This window comes from Ambystoma mexicanum, chromosome 1q, assembly GCF_040938575.1.
Source record: "Ambystoma mexicanum isolate Mex_15411 chromosome 1q, UKY_AmexF1_1, whole genome shotgun sequence".
Lineage (NCBI taxonomy): Eukaryota > Metazoa > Chordata > Amphibia > Caudata > Ambystomatidae > Ambystoma > Ambystoma mexicanum.
Genome location: NC_090922.1, coordinates 1,127,120,975 through 1,127,145,080, shown reverse-complemented (window position 1 = coordinate 1,127,145,080; position 24,106 = coordinate 1,127,120,975). Strand labels below are relative to the sequence as shown.

Genomic DNA, 24,106 nt, shown 5'->3' with positions numbered 1-24,106 from the left:
GCAATACCCCAGCACTCATGTCCAATTGACCATGCACGACCAGGGGTATTTTACTTCCCCGGCCTTGCCTGGCCCATTGGGGAAGCAGACCGTTGTACTGCAGGCTTTAATGTGCCTCGGTTGAATTCTTGTACCTCCGCACACATTCAGGGCCTCACAGATGACGTGAAGGACATGGTCCAGCGCATCTGTGGATGAACCACTGAACCAGAGAGCTCTCTTCGCTTCGTGGCTTCTTGTTTACATGCTGAAGGGCCATTGTGACAGGCAGAGTCCAGACTGGGGCTGCAGGGAAGAAAAGCTAACATAGGTAATTGTGTATGTATGCATCGTTTTCTACCTGGAAGTGTGCGTGTGAATGGGAGACTGTATGACTGTTGTATGGGTGCGAATGTGTATAGGTTTACATCATAATGAGAAATTGAATGTTCATGAATTAATGTATATGTGCCTGGCTGGGATCAAGCCTCCAAGTGTGGTGTGGCATGTGTTCTTACTGCAGCATGGCATTTTTTTACTGGGCATAAAGGTTAAAGCCAACATGATGAGTGTGTTATCTGTGGGACTGGGTCATTTGTGGCAGAGCAGTTTTCACTAACCACTAGAGTGAACCTACATTGGTGCAGCCAGTCTAAACATATGTTCTTGATGTGGCATGACATTTTTTTACTGACATCAAGTGTAAAGCAAGGATATGTGTTATTATTGTTATTGTTATTGTTGTTATTGTTATTTTGCACTTATATAGCGCCTTATATACCATTGGTATGGTCTGAAGGCGCTGGTAGGTTGAACGCCCTTGGGAACCGAAGTTCATATCAGTAGAGAGAGTCGAGAGAGTTAAAAAGGTGCGTGTGAGCACCGGGTATGTGTACAGCTCGTGCAGTATCGGTGTAATAGCTGTTTTCTAGCGGTAGGTGTGGTGGTTGAGAGGTCAGGGGTATGTGTTCGTTCTGGCAGGATTTATCCAGATCGGATGTGGCTGCGTTAGGCCTGAGGAGAACGCCTCGCTGGGGGGTGCGTAACCAGCAGTGATTACTTAGAGTGATGTGGGGTGAGCGGCAAATGTTGATATGAGAACAGTTATACCGAATGGTGTCATAGTATCTCTGTGTTCTATTTGAGTGGTGATGTAAGGAGAGAGTAAGCGTGTTGGTGAGATATGATGGGTTACATGGGGTACACTTCTATATTCAACTTTCCACGGGAGGCTCTTGGGCGTACTTCTTGATTCACAGAGAGGCTACAGGGCACACTTCTAAATTCAGCGGGTTGTTGGGCACATTTCTAGAATCACAGAGAGGCTATTGGGCACACATCTAAATTCAACTTTCTAAGTGTAGTTCTAAATTAAACTTTCCACAGACAGGCTATTGGGCACACTTTTAAATGCAATTCTATATTCAACTTATCACAGAGTGGGTACACTTCTAAATTCAACTTTTCACAGAGAGGCTGTTGGGTACACTTCTAAATTCACTTTCACAGAGAGGATATTCGGTATGCTTCTAAATTCACTTTCACAGAGAGGCTGTTGGGTACACTTCTAAATGCTGCTTCTAAATGCACTTTCAATGCAACTTTCTAAATGTACTTCTAAATGCAACTTTCCACATAGAGGCTAATGGGCACACTTCTAAATGCAACTTCTAAATGCAATTCTAAATTAACTTTCACAGAGAGGCTGTTGGGTACACTTCTAATTCCCTTTTTACAGAGAGGCGATTGGGTATACTTCTAAATTTACTATTGACAGTTCTATCCAAGTGTGGGCATGCGAACATTCACAATTCCATCAAAGAGTGGACATGCTAACTTTCACAGTTCTATCCAAGTGTGGGCATGCGAACATTCACAATTCCATCAAAGAGTGGACATGCTAACTTTCACAGTTCTAACCAAGTGTGGGCATGCGAATATTCACAATTCCATCAAAGAGTGGACATGATAACTTTCAGAAATCTAAGTGTGGACATGCAAACATTATGGCAGTCTATGTTATTTGGATGTAAGATAGAGTGGCATGGGCTTTCAGGAGTGGAGTGATTGCTCTACTCCCCACCCACACCACACTCACGGTTTTTTGGTGGTGTCTGTTAGTTGCTGGCTTCATTGGCTTCCCCTGCGGACACCTGCAGACACATCTTGGAGCCGCCTCTGTTGGAGCCGCCCTTGGCCTTGGGGCCCTTAGCCGCTGGGGGCTGCCGGGCAGAGGGCTGCCCTGGGAGGACCTGTGATGAAGGGCTCACGGCCCAATCAGAGCGGGGGTGGGCGGGTTGGGGGGCGGGAGGGGAGCGGGAAACAGGAAGAGGGTGCGGGGTGGGAGAGGGACGCTCCAAGGGCTTGGGGGCCTAGTAGGCTCCATAAACGGAGGCATGCCCGGAGGGCTTCCTTACCTCGCGACGGCCGCCTGCACAGAAATGCAGGGGCTGCCGCGAGGAGGGTCGCTAGACCCTTCCAGCTCGGGCTCACGGCCCAATCAGAGCGGGGGTGGGCGGGTTGGGGGCGGGAGGGGAGCGGGAAACAGGAAGAGGGTGCGGGGTGGGAGAGGGGCGCTCCAAGGGCCTGGGGGCCTAGTAGGCTCCATAAACGGAGGCATGCCCGGAGGGCTTCCTTACCTCGCGACGGCCACCTGCACAGAAACTTGGCTTTATTGTCCTACATTCGTGCAGCCAGTCTAGATATATTTCCTTATTGTGGCAAAGTATGTCTTACCCTGGCACTAAGGGTAAAGTCAGCATGATTAGTGTTATTACACATCTAGAGTGGCCTCCATTGGTGCACCCAGTTAGGATATATTTTCAAACTATGGCATGGAATTTGTTACTGGGCATCAAGGGTAAAGCCAGCATGATGAGTGGTATTATGTGGCTAGACCGGTCGACACTGGTGCAGCTAGTCTTGATAAATAGTCTTGAGGAATAGTCTACTGGCAAAGCCAACATGAGTATATTATTGTAAGGTAATACAAGCATACATGGGTGCAGCCTACATGGACATGTATTTTCATACTGGCATATATATGGGTGCAGCCTACATGGACATGTTTTTTTCATACTGGCATATATTGGGGGTAAAGGCATGATGAAAATGTGTTGAAGAATGCTCATGTGGACTGTTGGTGACCAGCATTTATTGGACCTTTTCATGTGCTCCCAATAAAACTGATTAAACACTGTTTGGCTTTGTGCTATTTTTATTTTAAATGTGTGCTGTGAAATGCACCATTTCAACACATTATTTTGAAAATGTTCACAGTGGGGGAATCCCTAGTTCCCCTGAATGTCCCCTTGGTTGATTCGGACATCATCGCTCACTCCTATTCATGGGAAACATGTATGCCAAATAAAAAATTCACCAGATGCCACTGGAGCAACATATAAGTGGTCTATGAGCCGCTAATCACCTAAATTCCAACAGCTCCTCATGCACAACTGAGAGAAGTCTGCCCTCCACATTTGATTTAGGTTCCTCGTGCACCGAAAATTGGTAGAAAAAGAGTTTTAGGAATATCCATAACTGTGTTCTTTTCTTAAAAAGCTTTCCCAATGTGAAACTAACAAATAGCCTTCCAGACTGCAATCACTGTCTCTTGTAAATGTTGCATATTTCCCATTGACAGTATTTCTATTGGTTAACTATGGAAAACAAAATCCTCATCAACATGGATATCTGCGTGATTACTCAAATAGTTACATTAAAAAAGCTGATACTAGACGGGTGAGCCAGAAAGGAGTATGTATAAAAGGAGACAAAATGTGTGGTTCAAAAGTGAATGCCTCCTCAACATTTAAGGTAACAGACTCAGTGACAAGGGGGGAGGGCTCAATAGCTCTGCAAGAGAGAGGCTGGGTAGGAATACTAACCAGCCCTTGCCAGCATTAACCAGGCACCAATATTAAAGCGAGCTGACATTTAGGAGCATGCAACTGTTATACATAACTTCCACTTTGAAGTACGTCCAGAGGTTGTAAAAAGGTAAATCTAAAAGGTAGAATCAGATTAGATTAGATATAGCAGGGGGATCTACGGGGAAAAAACTATGGAAGGAGCAAAGAAACCAATATTCCCCAGAAGGGAACATACAATGCATGAGGACCGGATGAGGGTGGAAGCTTGAACGCAGAGAAAAAAGGGTGGAATACAATATAGAGTGCCTTACTGTATTAATCCCCCCAAATTATTTAATACTAAATGACCTTGAACAAATAAGAACAATGTTCTTCCAAACTAGAAAAGCAGTGTAGCAAAGTAAAATAATTAAAGAAAACAGTTTAAAAAGGAAAATAGAAGATGGGGAAGAAAGGAGCAAGCTAGGGAAAATGTGAGGCAAATCCCATATTCAGACAATGCAATCAAAATAGAAAGAGAGACTTTGGCCCTTATTATAAATTTTTCAGATTTTCGGGAAGGGCTATTGCATGCAGTAATTGCAGTACTTGTTAACTGTGCATCCTTCAGGGCATTACTCTCTCTGCTGTCGCTCTTCATTATATACATGGAACGAATGGAGTACATGGAACTGTTGGAGTGGGCCCGATCTCAAACACCTAAGGTAAACCACCATATCACATCTCCGCGCTTACTCTCTTCTTTACACCACCACTCAACTAGAACACAGCAATACTATGACACCATTCGTTATAGCTGTTCTCATACCATCATCTGCCTCATACTCCCCATCACTCTAACTAGACACTGCTGGTTACACACCCTCCAGCCAGGCGTTCTCCTCAGGCCTAACACAGCCAGAATCGGTCTTTACCACTTTTGACACAACCCACACAATCCTTGAGTTTCCTTTCAATCTCCCTGTCAAAACCCAGTCGCCAATAGTCACTCCTCAACATGGCCTTGGCCTTGCTAATACCCACATGCCCTTTGTGGGCAGCATCAATAATCCTTGACCTCACTAATTCGGGAATGACTGCTCGCCCCCACCAGAAAATAATTCTATCTGTTATACTTAACTCATCACGAACTTCCCAGAACGCTCTCTCTCTATCTCTGCGCAATGTCCCCTTTTCTGGGCCATACGTCCTCAATGTATGACTTTACCGCAGTGTTAGTACTTCATCATTATTGACAGCACTCACCCATTCTGCTTTGGTTATCACAACATCTTGTGTCGCTAATACCAGTTCTGTGTTGTCATTCTCATTACTTTCCTCTCGCCCATTACTAAGTCGCGATAAACAGTTAGCTAGTAAATTTTTTTCCACCGGAATTACAACCATTTCGAATCTGACATTATAGATGCTAACCCATCCCGCCGCCCAACCTGATACTTTATCAAGACCGTTACATTCAAAGATGGATTTGAAAGGTTTGTGGTCTGTTTTAATTACACAATCTGTACCCCACACAACATTTTTAAACTTCTCTACCCCCCAAAACCAGCCTAATGCCTCCTTTTCCAATACAGAATATTTCAACTCTGCACCTTTCAACCCTCTGGATGCACGTGTAATTATGGATGCACGTGTAATTATTTCCTGCTCTCCACATTTATTTATTTGAGACAAAACAGCTCCTATTCCTACACCATTGGCATTCACCGTGATGATATTCTTCCTCCTCGTATCAAATTTCTTTAATGGGGCTGCAAGGTTGATTTCTTCTTTGATACCCTCAAACTTTTGCCCTCACTCAATACAAAGTTCTCTCCTTTTCTATGTAACTTTCTCATCTCACTACCCTTTTGGAATAGTTCTCAATATATTTCTGGTAAAATTCCAACATTCCTAAAAAGAATTGCATTTCCCCTTTAGATTTTGGTTCTGACACATCTTTTATTCCTTGCGCTGATATGTCATGGGCAAATATTCAACCCTATCTACACGGAAAACACAATTTTCCTCTCTTCGGTTATACCTCTCGACTCCAATATCCTCAACACTCTGTCCAGTCTATTATCATGCTCACACATATTCTCTCAACATATTAATATGTCATCCTGAAAACAGAATACTCCTTTGACACCATAGAACATCTTATCCATAATCTTCTGAAAAACAGAGGAAGCAGAAACAAGTCAAAATGGCATTCTGAGAAACTGAAAAACTCCTTTGTGGTTAATAAATGCTGTTAGCTTCCTAAAGTTTTCTTCTAACTTCACCTGGTGGTATGCCAAGGCCATATCAAGTTTGAAAATATTTCCCCTTGACCTATTAAAGCCAACATCTCCCCCATATTGGGCAAGGGGTGACGGTCTATAAGTATACATCTGTTCATTTCATGTAGGTCAACGCACAAATGATGGCTTCGTAAAAAATAACTAAGGGTGACGTCCATTCTACTCCTCACGCTCTCTCATTGATACTCAAATGTAATAAATGAATAATTCTTTCTTTTCATTTTCTCTCAAAGCTAACCGCACAGGCCGTAGTTTTGCCCTTATTGGTGCACATGCCTTTTTGAGAATGATTTGGTCTTACATCCCTTTTACTTTTCCAACACTTTTCTGAATACCTCCTTCTATATTTCTGCTATCAATGTACCACTCTGCATTACTTGATCTATTCTATTAGGGTCTAACCTCACCATTAATTTCTTTTGATCGTGCCAACCCATTAGTGTCATTCCCTTCTTGGTAATGTACATTTTCCCTTGTGCATTTCTGTCTTTCAGCTCAAATTTAGCTTCAAAATAGCCTAATAGCTCAATTTTGTCTTGATTGTACCCTCCCGGGTTAATATCAGGCATCAATACATTTTGCACATCACCTTCCATCTCTCTCTCAAATATAGCTCTTGACATCAATAATATCTTGGAACCCGAGTCGGCCATAAATAGGATATTTTTCCCAGTTAGGCTCATGTCAGCATACGGATGCTCACACTCATTACTATTTATTTCTTGAACAACATTCTCTGTAATGTTCTCAACATTACAGCTTTCTTCATCCTCGGATGCTTCATGGTAATCCTCATCATTAACCGCTAAAACCCTCCTAAAATTGCTGTGAAGTATCCTCGCCTCTTACACTTTGCACACACTATTTTCCTTCCAGGACAAGCCATAAACGCAGCAAAATGTGTGTTACTTGAGCATTGAAAGCATAGTCTCTCATCCATTTTTTCTCCTTTCCATTTGTTGACCCTAGCATCTGCTCTGTCTTTTACAAAGGGTATCTCTTTCCCTCTTCTTTTCTGTTTGGTGTCAGTTATGTTCAACACTTCAGATTTGTTTTCGTTATGATCCTTTTCCGCAATGTATGCCATGCAGACCAGTGAATGTTCAACTCTCTTTGCGATGTCTAGTACCGCCTCCAGTGATGGCTCATCCTTCAACCACAATTCTTTCCCAATTGTGTTACTATTGCAGTGTATCATGAATGGATCTCTAATGTGTTCATCAAAAGTTTCTTTGGGTTTGCATGATTGGGCCAAATGTCTCAGGGCTGTAACAAACTCTTCAATGTTTTCCCCTTGTTCCTGGACATGTATGCCAAAATGATATCTTTCCAGAATTGTACTAGTCTTTGGGTTAAAGTGGATGTCCAATTTTCTTAGGGCATTGTCTAGTTCTGCCATGCTGTCCCCTCCTCCTTCTTCTGGAGGCTCTGGCAAAGTGTCATATATACGCTGCCCTTCATAGCCCAAGAAATGCATTAATAGGGCAACTTTCCTATCCCTAGCATACCAGTTCCCACATGCAGCTCTAATATAACGATTAAAACCCTTCTTCCATTGGGCCCATTTTACCTTGGAAGGGTCAGGGAATGCCATAAAAACAGGTGGCCCCAGTAACCCTGTTAAGTCCATTCTGCAAGCAGGGCAGGTGAATGTTTTGAACTACAATGAACTTTACTATGGATTAAACTGAAGGTTTTTCAACCTGTGTTTGCAATGGTTTTGCTTTATTTCCCTTGCCCTTGCTATCTCCTATGCATGTGCTTACAGTTTGTGCATTCGCTACTAGGCAGTATCTAACCTCGTTTCAATTGGCGACATTCAGATACAATCTAGTGGAATCATTTGGTTTTTAGAGCCTTTCTGAATGCTGTGAGCGAGTTTTCCTTATGCTAAGTGGGAGTGTGTTCCAAGTTTTAGGGGCTAGCACTTCGAAGCTGGTGCTGCCGGCTTTGGCTCTGTTGAATGCCGGGACTGAGAGTAAATGGGAGTATTGGTCTAGTTTTGGTCTAAGGGCAGGTGCTTGATGTATCCACTCAGTAGGAGGGGCTGGATTGGGAGAGGCATCTATGTGTGATAATGAGGGCCTTGACATTATGCGCTCTTTGATCGGGTGCCAGTGGGCATCTTTCCTGGTCTGAGAGATGTGCTCTCTCTTAGGGATACTTAGAGCTGCTCTGAGAGTGTTTTTTGCGTGGTTTGCAATTTGTTGATGTTATTGGCAGCTGTGACTAGGAGTAGGATGTTATAGTAATCTAACTTTGCACCAATGGTGGCTCTTGCAATGTTGAGGCAGTTATTAGGCTACAGATGAGGTTTCACTGCATTGATGATTTTTATCATGAGGGCAGCAGATGATGAGATGGAGCTGACTTGTCTTTCCATAGATAGTGTGGAGTCTAAGAATACACCCAAGGTTTTTACTGCAGCAGAGACTAATATCAGTGTCCTCAATGCTGAAAGAACTGTATTTGTTGTCTAATTTTTTCATGGATTCTTTAGTGCCTACCAGAAGAATTTCTGTTTTTTTCCCCATTTAGACATAGGCCATTAGCTGCCATCCAGGCCTGGATGCAAGCATATGTCTGCTGGAGGATGTTGAGGTCTTGCTAATAGTCACCTAAAAGCAAGGGAAGAATTTCAAAAGTCAAGAGCAATTGCATATTTGGAATTGTAGTTATAATTTCCCAAAAACTCTAAGGAATAAACTGTGTAGAGAAACATTAACGCCAAAGCCCTAGGTGCAACAGGGTCAGTCACATGATGACAGACATGAAAGAAAGACTTGCCATAGACAACAAGGCAACTTCACCACTCCTGAATGCCAACCACAACATTTAACAATAGGTAAAGGCATACAATGCACATCATCAGAAGGTTTGGCACTGCACTGATTCCACAGCCATGGTGAGCGAAGAGGGGAGCCTTGAGATACAAAGTAGCAAAGTTCCATAGGAGATGGATGGCACAGATGACATGGACGATAGACTGTTGGGAGGCTTAAGATTCAAGCACAACTCTCCTATAAATTGTGACGTAGGTAGAAAAAGGCTGTTGGGCAGCGGATCAGAGTTTCCCTATCAGCCAGTACAGTTTGCAGCCCGACATGCAGATGTGCCTTTGGTGGTCGGAGGGTGAATGTTAATGATTGCATTTTGGCATAGCCTGCTGCCTGGCCATCCTCGTTTTATTGGCCACCCATACCTGTCTATATCCTTTGGGTCTGGGCACGCCGTCCATCACTGATAAAGCTCAGTTCCAGAGTTCAGTCTTATTATGAGACTGCACCGCTGTGGGATGGGCACACCATTATGCCCATGCACAAACATTTTTGCTTCATCTTACAATTATGTGATGGACTCCATTGAGAGCTTTAGTCATCTGATTAGACTGGCCCCACTGCCCCATTCTCCCTCAGGGTCAGCCGCTTCTCCAAGCAACAAGTTGCTGGTAGATCTCTTTGTTCGGCTGGCGCTTCCCTCTGGAAAAGCCTCCCTGTCTCCCTTAAACTTGAGGAGAACCATCTCCCGTTCCGGAAGTACCTCAAAACCTTTCTCTGTGCTTCTACTTGTTCTCCTCCTCTCCTCTGCTGACATCCTGGCTGAAACCTGAACTACACTGGCTACCTGGAGACCCTCCTATCTCGGGCCCAGGTCCCTCCCCAGCCAGTGTCTCAAACCTGCACTGCCTACTGGGCAAACCCTGCACTCGGGGACTGTTTCTGTATCCCTACAGTCCCCCTACCAGCCCTTGACACCTGATGTCCGTACTTACCCATGCACTTGCCACATACTGGCCATTACTTACTTATTGTTATCATCTTGTACTGCACTGTCCCTGCCCCCTTCCGACGCACTTGTGTGATCTGAATAACACCTGACCTAGTACGATCATCGTCTGTCCTCCCTTTGTTCCCCTCCCTTGCCTCGTTGCGCCTTGAAGCACTTCTGCATAGGCGCATTATAAATGCCATATCATATCATATTCGGTTCTCTAACTGCCCACCAGTAAGATTAGGCAAACATTATGCTATTTAAAAAAAAAAATCAACCAATAAACAGATACCCTTGTTTTACATGTGAAGAAAAAGTATTTTTTTATGAAGCAAAGAGATATAGCAATATGCTTACTTAAGTGCAAAATAGATTTCAAATACATGCACTGTGTGTGTGTTTGAAAGGATGCTGATAGTCTCCCACCTCATAAAATCTAACAGTAGAGTGTGTGCCATACCTACTGGATAAATATAGTCTTAAAATCTCAACACTTGATAGCTTTGCGACCCTACCCCAAACTACTATGCCAAAGTGGAAATTAATATCATAATTTCCTTTTTTTCCCCCAGATCCTCAAACATAGGTATAAGGTTGCCCTTGTAATCTTGGTATAAAGGCCTGCCTGTTGTTGCAGAACTCCTGATGTACCTGGGCTAGGGCCCCCTAAAGTAAAAAAAAAACAAAACAATGGAGCTCATATTCCACTGAGCTGTAACATTCCATTCTGCTCAATCGCCTCTGTGAGAATGTGGATATCACTGGTCAGGCCCTGGCCTGTTTGACCTCCTTTCTCACCGACCAATCCCCTCAGGTTCCACTGGGATCGTTCCTCTCTTCTATCTCTCTCTCTACTTGTGGTGTTTCCCAGGGATCTAACCTTTCACCCTGGCTTTTCAACCACTACCTAACACCTCTTGCCCACTGCATCCCTACTTTCTGCTCCAATTTTCAGTGTTATGCGGATGACACCCAGCTCTATTTCAGGCTCCCCTCAGCAGCCACCTCTGTTCCCTCTCTCATACCTTACTGTCTGCCCGCCATTCAGCAATGGTTTGCCACCACTGATCTCTGCCTTAATGCCAGTAAGACTGAGATCCTCCTCATCGGGACACCAGCTCCCTACTTTCTTCTCTGTCTGGGCTCTCTTCCTGCTCCTTCCTGTGAGGCTAAGAAACTTGGTGTCACCTTCGACTCCACCCTTGCCTTCTATCCTCACATATCTGACGTCTCTAAGAAGTAAAACTATCAGCTGCACCTCCTCAGAGGTATTCTTCCTTTTCTCACTTTCCCCCAGAAGCTCACTGTCTCCAGAGCTCCGGTCCTCTCTAGGCTTCACTACTGCAACAGCCTTTTTATAAATCTTCCTGCCTCTGCCTCTACAACTTATCCAGAACGGGACTGTGAGACTTGTCCTTGGTCTCAAACCTAGGGATCATATCTCTCCAGATCTGAAATCTCTTCACTGGCTCCTCGTGGCTGCAAGGATCAACTTCAAAACCGTATGCATTGTCCACAAGACTTTCTGGGGCATGGGACAGCTCTACCTTCAACTTTATCTTCCTAAACATCTTCCTTCTCAAGGTCTCTGGTCATGCACCTCCAACTCTCTGATGGTCAGACGATCCTCAAAGCAGAGAGTTGGGGGCAGATCTCACTCCTCGGCTGGGGCCTCCCTCTGGAACAGCCTCCCTGCCTCTCTCAAACTTGAGCAGAACCACCTCCGGTTCCAGAAGAATCTCAAGACCTTCCTTTTTGCTTCTGCTTTCTCTCTTCCTCTCCCCTGCTGATGTCCTCTAAACCCGGGCTCAGGCTCCTGTATGTCCAGCTGCCCTCACAGTGCCTCCAGGCTCCCTCAGCACTTAAGGGACTGCACCTGCACCCCTACAGTTTCTTCTCTCTGCACTGATGAGCCACTCGCTGGCTGCACTTATTGAGTTACCTGCACTTCTCCCTTCCCCTCCCCCCTGGCACTTCTCCCCTTCCCTCTTCCCTGCACTTGCGCGATCTGAAAGACACAAGGCCTAGTAAGATCGTTGTTTGTGTCCTCCCTTTGTTTCCCCTATCCATGCCTTGTCACGCCTAGAAGCACGTGTGAACAGGCATGCTATAAATGTCATGTCATATAATATCATTCACATCATTTGTATGGCAGAGAGTAGGGGTGTTTCCTCCACCTCCCTTCCTCTCTGCTATACAAATGCTCCAGTATCTGCGCCTGCATGGAATTTCATACCGGCCCAAATGCCTGAGAAACCTATAGAGTCTGCAAGCTATATTCACCAGCACAAAGCAGGTGGATCTGATAGGAATCCATTGTATGCACTGCCTGCCACTCTTGCATGGCAGGCAGCATGTAGAATTACAACTAAAAACTGCCCAGCATGCTTGCATGTTGAGCAGGGTTTCATTCAATTGCGAACACTGCTGGTAAGCAGTGTGCCCAATTGAAATGAAGCCCTCCCTGACATTTTGAGAGCTGCTTGCTATGCGAGCATGGCAAGTGGAACTCACAATTGAAAATAAATGATGCCTGGCATGCGAGCATGGCATAAAGTATTTACTCACTGTGCAGAGCGGAGTGAAAAAGTGCAGGACAAAGACGACATACACATGTGTATGCTGCATTTTGTCCTGCACTTTTGCACCCCACCATGCAAATGGAAAACATTTGGTGGCGAGGAGAGGTTTACATTGCAGTGAAAACGTCATGGGCAGGCTTAAAGTGGGGTATGGAATTGAGGGCAGGGGCTCTTTTGGGGGCATGGCTTGCATGATGGGCGTTGCCTGAAAAGTACACAACCATAGTAAGGTAAGCAAACAAATATATAAATGTATGTAAGCATTTATATATTTGTATGATTACCTTGCTATGGTTTGTGTACTTTGCAAGCCATATTTCATAAACATAGAAATATGTTGCATATTTCTGTGTTTTGTAATTGTTTTTAATTGTTATTGTTTAATTTTAAAGCGTTTATACACAAGTGAAGTGCTTCAAAGTGCTTTTATAGAAGCTATTTTTATTTTCATAGAAGATGGCTTAAATTTAAATATTGGTTTGCGTGCCTTACTATGGTTTCTTCTCTTTTCAAGCCTTCTTTTTTAAGCAGAAATTTCTAACATATTTTGAGGTTTATAAAAGAGGACTTGAAAAGTACACAATTCAATCCATCGTTTATAAAGCTTTGACTACAGACAAAGGCGTCTTTGGCCGACAGCAAACCTTTATAAAAGATGGCTTGAATTGTGTACTTTTCAAGCCCTCTTTTATAAACAGTGAAATATGTCACTCAGTTACCAGCTTTGCCGAGGGTGAAAGGCGCCTCAGTGACCTGGGGAGAGGAAACAAAAGGACAGTAACTTCCTCTGGTGACCTATCCCGCAAGGGGTCACCAGAGGAAGTTACAGTGACTGACAAAAGTGCTAGCCAGCCGCAGCAAAGCTGTGGCTGGCACTTCTGTCAGCTTGCCTGACTCAATGGCGGGCGAATCTCATGTAGCAGCTGTGGCCCTGGTGGCATAATGTGTCCCACCATCATGTGGTGGGACACGGGGGGCCCCGGTAGGGCCCCGGCTCAGCCCCACTTTTTGGAAACTGCCAGGTCCTGGCACCGGCTGGACCCTGCCCACTTAATGCACTGGTCATGGCTCTGCGCCACCAAATTACACTTTTTTATAAAATGAACTCGATTATGTTTTGGCCGTTAGAGGTTTCCCTTTTCACATTGGTTAAATGCAAGGGACGCGTGCTTTCCTTTCCCGTTCAGATAGTGAATAGTTCAAGATGGTCACGGTTTACCTGAACGGTGGGAAAGCAGTTTCCGGTGTCCTTGTTGGGATAATAAATCAGAGTGCAGCTCCCCAGAGCGGATCTACGCAGCGCCTCCCACTGGAATCTTCTATGTACACTCCAAAAATATGCATACTTTGGAGCTAATCAGATTTGTCATGCCGGGCTTGCAAGATAAGATTTAAAATATATTACTCATATGAAGAGCTTCTTCAGCATACCCAGTACTAGAGAAATTCCAGGATCTAAACGTATTAACGCCAATAAGCTGCACAGTGTATGCTTAAGTGCTAGCAGGATGGCAGATTGTAAATTAATATCCCGGTCACGTATTTGATGGATTTCTAGTGCAAATTTGATTTTAATTTTATCAGCAGGGATATTTAACAAGACATGTGCCTAAACCTCCTGGCAAATCTAATTCTGTAAAGCGTATAAAAAATTTTTTTTTAAAAAAAGCTAAGCATATTATCATATTAATTGGGTGGACGCCGAAAAATGAAAATGTAAGATGTTTTGCATTATTGTTCCTGTGATCTTAAACTGGCAACAGAGACGGAACATTCCAATACTCACAACTGCTGCGCGGCCTATTCCCCTTCGGCCCATCAGAATTCTCGGCTTCCTTAAATGGGAACTGCAGAGTGGTGTCCAAACTTCGGAATCCCTCTTTGAGGGACTGATGCTTATAATATTCTACAAGTTCCTACGGGGAGACAAGCAGAACACGTTGTTCATCAAATGCAGGGCGGCAACCGGCTCATAATCACAATCCTAAGAATTGTTTATAATAACCACAGTTTCCATAGCACCTTTACTCAAAGCACTTCCCACCGGAAACCGTTAATATGACCCAGAGTACATTGAAAATCCCCGACTGCTGACCTTGGAAGTCCATCCTGTAGTCTGCAGTTCACATCCAGATCCCAACAGTGAGCACTGAGCTGTCTCATCAGCAGATCAGTGTTAGATGTTTAGCAGTGCATTCATAGATTAGGAGACATATACAAGAAGTGCTGGCAAAGTGAAGAGTTTTGGCTCCCCATTTGTTCCCCATTCAGATACTTTTGACAATACAACGTTTATTTATTCATAGGGGATTTATAATGTGCCTATACACAATCTGTTTCAAGGTGCAACAAGACAAGAGTTTGGGGGATCAGGGAAGACAAAACAAAAATGATCCCACTAGGCCGTGCGACATTCAGATCATGTAAGTGCAGTAAGGAGAAGTGCAGGGGAGAGAGGTAAGTGCCGGTCAGGGTGGAAGGGCCTGTGAGAAAAGTGAAGGCGAAGGGAGGCCAGGTGGACAGAGCCAGGGGAAGCAAAGAGTGCAGGGGAAGGACGTTCACAAGCAACGTGTGAGATAAGGGGCTGAAAGGGCTACAAGGGTGCCGGCTCAGCCAGGATAGTGCAGGGGGAGGGGCCTGGAAGGCAAGTGCAGGTAGGGAGAGAGGTGAGAGGGTTAGAGGAGACCAAGTGCAGGGTTAGACTGGATTAGGGGGGCCTTGTGCCCTGTCAAACTCTGATGGAACCATGCAGCCAGTCAAGAGGCAGACAGGGACATTAGCAGGGGAGTGGGAGGGGGCAGTAAGAAGAGAAAAGGAAGGTCTTGAGAAGCTTTTGGAACTTAAGGCAATCCGGCTCAAGCATCAGAGGGGCAGGGGGGCCATTCCAGAGGAAGACACCTATGGAGGAGAGAAATCTACCCCCAACTCCCTGCATGGAAAAGCTTCTGATCTGCGGAGAGTTAGATTTAGACGACTGAAGGGCTCTAGGAGGGAGGTATTTAGGAAGAGAGAGTTTGGTGTGGAGGGGTCCCAGGCTCCAGGAAGCCTTGTGGATGATGCAAAGGGTCTTGATCTTGATCCTCGCAGCAATCGGGAGACAGTGGAGAGATTTTACGGCTGGAGAGATGCAGTCTCTGGGCTTGAGGCCAAGGATACATCTAGCAGTCGTATTCTGGATTAGTTCAAGGGGGTGAAGGGAGGAGTTAGTCATATTGAGGAAGAGGCTGTTGCAGTATTCCAGCCTGGAGAGGACCAGCCCTCTGGAGACATTGAGTTTCTGGGGGAAGGTGAGGAAAGAGAGAATGCCTCTGAGGAAGTGAAACTGAAAGTGAGCCTTTTTGGCAAGGTCTGTGATGTGAGGAGAGAAGCAAGGGGAGTTGAAGATGACAGCAAGGTTTTTTGCCTCACAGGAGGGTGAGAGGAGGGTGCCCATCGAGGGCTGCCAGAGTGTGGGAGGGACAGAGGAAACAGGGGTCACAATGAGAAGGATATATGTCTTACTGGCATTAAGGCAACAATGGTTAGCAGTGCACCAGGCCTGAATAGAAGACAGGCAGTCAGGAATGAAAGAGGAAGAGGAGGAGGAAGGGCAGGGAAGCTTGGAAGAGAGCTGCGTGTCACTCGAATAACACTGGAACTTATGAGAGAAGTTGGAGATCAAAAGGGCTAGAGGGGTCAGGTATATTTTGAAAAGCCAAGGCGAGAGGATGGAGCCCTGAGGGACACCGCAGCTGGAGAGTGAGATGGTGGAGAGAAAAGGGCCCAGTTGAACCTGGGAAGGTCGGTCTGAGAGGAAGGAGGTCACCCAGTTCAGAGCCAGGTCCATGATGTCAAGGGTATCACAGAGCCGATTTATCAGGGTTGGATTGATTGACCATATCAAAGGCAGAGGAAAGGTCAAGAAGTATGAGAATGGAAGGAGAACTGGAATTGAGATTAGAGAGTAAGTCTTCACGGGTGTTCAGGAGAGCAGTTTCCATGCCTCAGGCAGCTCTGAAGCCAGACTGGTGGTCGTGGAGACAACAAACAGATTCAGTGTGGTGGATAAGTTGGGAGATGGCCAGCTTCTCCAAGAGTTTGCCCAAGAAGGGGTTAATAGAGATAGGGCAGTAGTTTGCTAGACAGGAAGGGTTGGTAGAAGGCTTTTCAAGGAGAGGGTGCACAAGGGAGTGGTTGATGAGTGAGGGGAAGGATCCAGTGGCAAATGAGTGATTGCAGAAATAGCTCTAGACTGGAACAAGGGAGAACATGTTGTCCTTGATAGTTCTGGAGGAACAGGGGAGCACCTGCTTGGATGAGACTTTCATAGAACAGACTTGTCTAGAAACCTCCTTAGGTGTTATGGAAGAAAAATAAGAGTAGGAGGGGAGGGGGCCAAGGGTGGCCTCATAGCGGGTGTGGGAGCAGGGTGTATAGTAGAGGAGAGTGAGGACAATATGTCCTGAGTTTTAGAAATTAAGTGAGAGGCCAGAGAAGTGCAAAGGGCCTGGGAAGGCAGAGGAGAAGTGGTGACTGCAGTAAGGTTGACGAGTTCCTTGCACATTTTGAAAAGGTCAGCCATGTTGATAGTGGCCGCAGAGATGCAGGCTTGGATTTAGGCCCTCTTCTTTTGAGCAAATCGAGAGTCTGTATTGCCTTTGGAGCAGGCGGCAGGCCAGTTTGTTAAAGGATGTGCTTGAAGCCTGCCACTTCTTCTCAGCCAATCTGCACTTGCGCTTCAGAGCGGCCACGTAGGAGTCATACCAGGAGTTGCTCTTGGAGGCAGGTTTCATGAAAAGGACAAGGAGGCCCAGAGTGTTGGAGATGGAGAGTTGAAGGTTACTAAGGGCTGTGTCAGAGTGAGGGTCAGTGGCAGGAGTAGGAGGGGGAGTGAATGTGTCAGCGAAAGCAGACACTGACACTCGCTTTACAGATGGACAGAGAAGGAGGCTGGCAGTGTGGGCAGGGGCATATCAGGAGGACTCAAGAGGTCCAGGTGCGAGGACAGGAGAGCATGACAGACGAACAGAGAAGTGTAATGAGAGGGTTGGAGATAGGGAAGTCTGAAGAGATGGATGAGAGCATCCAAGGTGTGTCTGGCTGTGTGAGTCAGACCGGAGGGAACAATGGAGAGGTAAAGAGAGTCACAGAGGTTGCAGAAGAGCCGAGAGGCCACATTAGGGGAGTTGAGATGAATATTGAAGTCTCTGAGGAGGACAACCTTGAAGGAGGAGGCCAGGAGAGAAGAGGTGAGGTCAACCCATTCTGAGAGGAAGTGGGAGACCAGGGCAGGGGATCTGTAGATGGTAGCCAGAGTCAGAGAGAGGTCAGGAGTGACACAACAAGCCTACAGACAAGGGTTTCGAAAGAGGAGGAGTAGGCCTGAGTGGGTATGATTGTAGCAGGAACCCACTCAGGGAAGATGAGGGCAATTCCATCCCTGGGCCGATTAGGCCTAGGCTTAGAGAGGATCTTGTACCCCTCCGGGAGGTGAATGTCAAAACTCATGACAGAGCTGGAAGTGAACCATGTCAGTGAGAGCTAATTTTTTAAACACATCTGCAAATGCAAGAGGAAACCGATTCTATGTTCCTAGAAAAGAGGGAAAAACCAAACTTTTTAAACACAGCAGCTGTTCCTAGAAAAGAGGGAAAAACCAAACTTTTTATACACAGCAGCAAATGCAAGAGCACACAGATTCGACTTTCCTAGAAAAGAGGGTTAAAGCACACATGTTTTAAACACAGCAGCAATTCGAAGAACACACAATTTGACTTTCCTAGAAGGGGTGGAAAAGCCCCACAGGCTACATTAAGCCTATTCGCCAATGCCAGGTAAAGAGAACATACAACTGCCAAGTAAAGCAGAGTGCAGGATAAGATAATAGAAGTAAAAAAAAGAGTGGAGGGGCAGATAATTAGCAAGAAAGATGTGGGCTCTCCCTGCCCACATCTTTCTTACCTTATCAGTCGGTGCTGGTTGATGGCTGTTCTGCATGCTCCACCGGCGAACATCGGCAAACATCCTCTGGAGCTGCTCCTGTGGGAATTACCCTTTGCCTTGGGGCGCTTAGCCGACAAGGGGCTGCAATGGGCAGTGGGGCTGCCCTAAGAGCAAAAGAAAAAGTAGGGCCTAGTGCCCAATCCGGGTCAGGAGCGGGCAATGGAGGGAGGAGGAGGAGGATCAGGGCTGGGAAGGGGAACCATCTGAGCAAGGGGGCGAGGCGGCAGGAAGGAGATAAAAAAAATACAATGAATGCAGCAGATGGACAAGAGCAGAAATGCTCAGCTCCTTACTGTGTGCTCGGCCAGCACAACAGAATAATTCAATCCAGTTCACACAACGGGCCAGTGCCCAATCAGGGTTGGGCGGGCACGTGAGGGAGCATGAGGAGGATTAAGAATGGGGAGGGGAACCAGCTGAGCAAGGCCGCAAAGCGGCAGGAAGGAGATAAAAAAATACAATTAAGGTAGCAGATGGACAAGAGCAAAAGCTCTGCGCTCCTTACTGTGTGCTGCTACTGTTTTCTACACATGATCCAAATAAAATGAGTGGCATGTTACTGCTCGTTTTTAGCTTTTCTTTAGAAAACAAAACAGTAGCATGACAGTACTATTGTTTATATTTTCGACACAAAAGAAATATATAGGACAAGCTTTAATTAATCATCACTCAGCCACTGCTATACACTGCTTGTGATGTCTTTAGATGCACATAATATCCTAGGAGATGGGGTATTCAACTTATTTGTTTGACAGTAATATTTTAGACAGTATAATTTAGAATGACTACGAGTTTTGGGTTTGTAGAACTTGGGTTTTTACCCTAAATTTCAAATGGCTATGCAGATGTGGGCCCCTTGCTCACTGTGCCTTAACAAGGCACAGCTTAACTTCACTGATGAGGTCCAACAAGGCGGAAAAACATGTCTGGGGTTGTTGATGACACCCTTATTCAGAGGAGATTTGCCTAGGTTTTCAGTGTTGGACGGCCCTTGTGTGTGGGACCAGACTGATATACAAATGGTTATTACACCACTGTGAAGGGCACAGTGAGCTAAAACATGGTTGTAGACCCTCTTCAGTGGGATACATCCCATAGAACAGGTTATTTGAGCCATGTTTGTTCTCACAAGAGGAGCTCCCACACCTTTGTAAATAAGTTAACAATCCAGAATCCTGAAACAAAGTCACACCAGCACAGGACAATTTGAAGGGCCAAAACAAGTGCACATTTACCTGGAAGTGCAATAAAAGGAAAGGAAAGAAACAAGGACAAGGAGAAGGGTTTTGGAAGGAAGATGGTGCACTTTCAAAGTGTTTCAGGATACACAGGGATCACTGCAGAAGTGATGGGCACCAGAACGATCACCTTAAGGGTGAGAAGTCTAATAGAACAAGAGCGCAGGGGCTCAAACAGAGCACTCATAAGAAACTTTCAAACCAATTTAAAATCTCAACCCGGAATCACAAACTGGCGTGGAGGAAACTGATTGCAAAATCTCTGTACAAATTGCATAACTGTGGGAACTGTGAAAAAAAGAGTCCTGCTCAAGGGGACAGTTTAAAAACTGAGATCATGGCTAGACACCCCGTCACAGTACCAATCTGCAGACCTGATCAGTCAAAAATTGTCTAAAACCCAGGCAGGTCAGAGAATAGAGGACATGAAATAGGGTCCAACTCGTCGGACACATCGTACTTCTTGTTACTAAGCCTCTCAGAAGCCAAGCATGAATGTTGATGCTACTGTGAATCAGGTGGAGGACCCACCTCTACGACTGAGAAAGCTTATCCAATCTCCCCAGAAGGTGTCTGGGAGTACAGATGGAGATGTTCAGTACCTCAAAGTACCACATCCTATTGGCCCAGTCTGGAGTGATCAAGATCAACATGATGCTGAACAGGCGCAGTCTCCTAAGATCCAGCGGAATGACAGAGATCAGTGGGAATGCATAAAGGAGGTTGACCATTCACTCTGTCAATGCATCCTCCATAGGGAAAATTCCCTAGAACAGAATAACTTGCACTTCCTTTTCACAAAGAGATCTACTTGAAGAGTCCCATGGTGGAAGAAAACTCCCCTAGATCTTCCTGAAGTGCTCCCACTTGTGGGAGGCCAAGGTCTGTCTGATCAAGACATCCGCTGTGATAAGCTCTCTTCCGGCAGTATGGGCAGCCATCAGAGAGATGCAATTCTTCAGAGCCCAGAACCACAGTTTCATTGAACTTAGAAAAGCGAAGAGACATGCAGAAAGAGCCTCCCATAAAAAAGCCAGGTGAGGATTCATTGCGCACTTACAGAATGTCAGTTAAGACATACAAGTAATGGAAAAACAGTTTACTTATAACCAGAGAATTCATAATGCTAAATCACCACCCAGAGAGCTTTTTGCCATCAAGAATTTGAAGGCAAGATAATGTCGAAAGAACCCCACACAATCTCTGATGCCTAGTGTCAAGAATTTCAGGATGAGCTGACAAATAGAATTATGAAACAGTCAGGTTATTGAATTCCACAGAACCCTAGACATGGTGCCCACACGGGAGGCACCAGAGCAGGATGTAAATATGCAGACTCATGGGGACATGCCCTTGTTTTCATTCCATCAGGTTTGCGAAGAGGACATTCAAACTATTATTTCCAATCTTAAACCCATTTCATGTGTGGGTGACATTTGCCAAGCGCAAACCATGAAAGATTGTCTTGATATCCTGCTTCCTTACATTACTCAACTAATTAATGCATCCTTCCAAGAGTCCTTTATTCCTGAATCTCTTAAAGAAGTGTGGATATTACCACAGCTAAAAAAAGAACACTCAGATCCAGAAGTGGCAAGTAACTATAGACTGATCACGAACATACCATTTCTTATGAACATCTTGGATAGAGTTGCATATATCCAATTTCAGGAATTAATCAGGGGTCATGTACTATTAGTACATTGGCATCAGATTTAAGAGCACAACACATGACACAGTCAGCATTCTAGTCAACATTGTCAAGATTATAGTTAAAGGTCAAACTGCTCTTCTTACCGATTTATCAGCAAATTTTGATCTCATTGATCACCCGCTTCTGGCTGATAGCCATGGCCAAATACTCAGAAACCGCAGTAACCTGGTTTAAATCTTTTTGGACCCCAGGACCGGGAGAGCGGATATGGTAAGCACGCCCTGTATCAGTGGTGTGTGGGGTCCCAGAGGGCTCCTGTCTCAGTCCTATTCTTTTTAACATTTATATGAGACCTTTTTTTAAGCTGTTGGTATGGTGTCTTACTCTCTCTCCCAGGTGGGAAAGGTGGATGTCTTCAAGTTTGAAGTCACAGACTGAACCACCAAGCTCTCAGAGGAGGCATGGGTGGACACAGAGTTGGATCCGATGGAGCTGGATGGTGTTTTCTTGCCAGCTCTCAGTCCACTTTAGGTGTAGAGATGGCCTAATCTACACCTCTAGCACTGGTGCTTTGGCAGCAACGTTAAATTGAATCAAGTTCTCAATTTTGGGTCCTTCATCCAAAATGTCCATTAATTCAAACTGAACTATCAGTCTGGATGGGACCGATAACCCCAGGATATCAATAACCTTGGTCAACAACCTCTGGAAGGATGCCTAAGGTCTACACAAAGTTAGAACTGGAAGGATATCTTGCTGAGGGAAGCTGTCAAGACTGCTGTCCGTCTGAGGTTCTGAGGACAGTTCTTGAAGATCCTCACCATTCCCCGTAGAATTCTTCCCGGAAGTCACTCTCCTCTCTGGAGTCCATGGGTTACATCCTAAAGGCTATTGGTTTGCCTACCTCATCGTAGATCTGGCTCCTTTTTGTCATAAATGGCCTAATTGGAAGAGGGGTATATTCAATAGGGGCTCCAGCATCTTTGTCGCCGATCAGTGCCAATGACATTGAAGATAAGGTCAGGACCTGCACCAAGGCCTCAATGCCTAAGGGTAGTGCCTGTTGGCACCAGGAGGCATTGACGCCCTTGGGGTCCAGGCCCAAGCCTTTAAGGCATGCTGGGGTCTTCTCCTGCAGGTACTGTGAAGAATCCTGTGGTCCCCCGACCTTGGGGGTGGGGTGCTGCGGGAGGATCACCTGGGAGGAGACAGGTCTCAGAGTGGTGCGGAGATCCCATGGAATGAGGGCAGTATTTATCCAAGACATGCAATGGCTTATTGTCGTTATGATGTAACTGAACCCCACATTATGCCTTTTGATGTGGGTAAATCAGGTGTGACATTTTTAAATTCCCCAAGGAAGGAAAGACTTGAGCCTTTTAAGATTAAAAATCCCTCTTTCACCCAGAGGTAGTATGACAGGAAACATATAATTAATGGCTTGAGTGAACGGCCTTGTCCTTTTCAAATGAAGCTCCTGTGATGTTTCCTTAAAGGTATATAAAATAAATAAATCTGCCTTTAAAATTAAAAAGCTGACAAGAAAGCCTAATTCTAGTAGTTTGGACTGCAGGTCTCATAATCCCCCAAGTACCTGGATGAGGAAGAGGACTGAAGAGCAATGCTGCAGGAGTAGTGAGCCTATTAAGCCTAATGACTCACACTTGAGGGAAGTAGAGAGGCTTAAAAGGCCCCATCAGGTGCAGGCCAGAAGAAGCAGATGGAGCTGTAGCAGCAATAGCAGAAGCAAAGAAAGGTGTTGGAAATCTAAGCAGAAGTCGGTGAGACAGAGGGATGCCGAGACTTTGATCAAGCAGATTTCAGCTGTCTGTCTGAGAGGGTCCTGGTTCCCCAAAATCTGAAGTGCAGAGGTTGTGCATCGGAAGGCGTGAAGGAAGACTGCGTTTCCACAGGTGAACCTAATTGCAGAGATTGCGCAGCAAGGTGCATGCCGGGGACCGTGGTTGAAGACTGTTGTGCAGACAAGGGTCCCAGGAGCAGATGGAGCTCCTTGGCTGTGTAGCAGGACCAAAAGACAATTTCACCAAGGAAGGGTATGTGTTCAGATGAGGCCTAAAACAGTCCAAGCCCTGCAGCAAGCGAAGGGAGGAAATAGAATCCGGTGAGTGTTACCGAGCATTCTGATCCCTTGTGCGACACGCAGCTGTATCCAAGTTAAAGGGTTGAATACCAATTGTTCATTTTACAACTGCTCGAATGACAATTGACCTTTTCACAATTGACCGAATTGTGAAGGTCAATTGTACCATATATGCGGGGGGAAACACCCCACAACCCCCCAAAACCCATATATATATATATATATATATATATATATATATATATATATATATATATATATATATATATATATATATATATATATATATATATATATATATATATATATATATATATATATACACACATATATATATATATATATATATACATATATATATATGTATATATATATATATATATATATATATATATATATATTCGGTCCATTGTGAAAAGGTCAATTGTGACCCTTTAAATTCGGTCAATTGTTCATTCGAACAATTGTAAACAAACAATTTGGGTAATACCAGTTAAAGCACTTGCATGCGAGTAAAAGCTATATTCAGGCAACCGTTGATTGTCAGACAATGAGAAGTCTGAAAAGTAGCACTTGTGTATAAGTGAACATTATTCAGTTCACTCGCATAAGAGTAAAAAGCATTGAACATGTTGATTGAAT

The 24,106-nt window shown here is 45.0% G+C and overlaps 1 protein-coding gene across 3 annotated transcripts in view; it reads right to left on the bottom strand.

Annotated features, from left to right (window-relative positions):
- VAV3 (vav guanine nucleotide exchange factor 3) overlaps window positions 1–24,106 on the bottom strand; it is a 1,781,337-nt gene that overhangs the window by 182,590 nt on the left and 1,574,641 nt on the right. For all 3 annotated transcript variants that reach the window (XM_069641873.1, XM_069641875.1, XM_069641874.1), the window contains exon 25: window positions 14,276–14,405. In XM_069641873.1, the coding sequence (XP_069497974.1) occupies window positions 14,276–14,405 (130 nt within the window). The remainder of the gene's footprint in view (window positions 1–14,275; window positions 14,406–24,106) is intronic.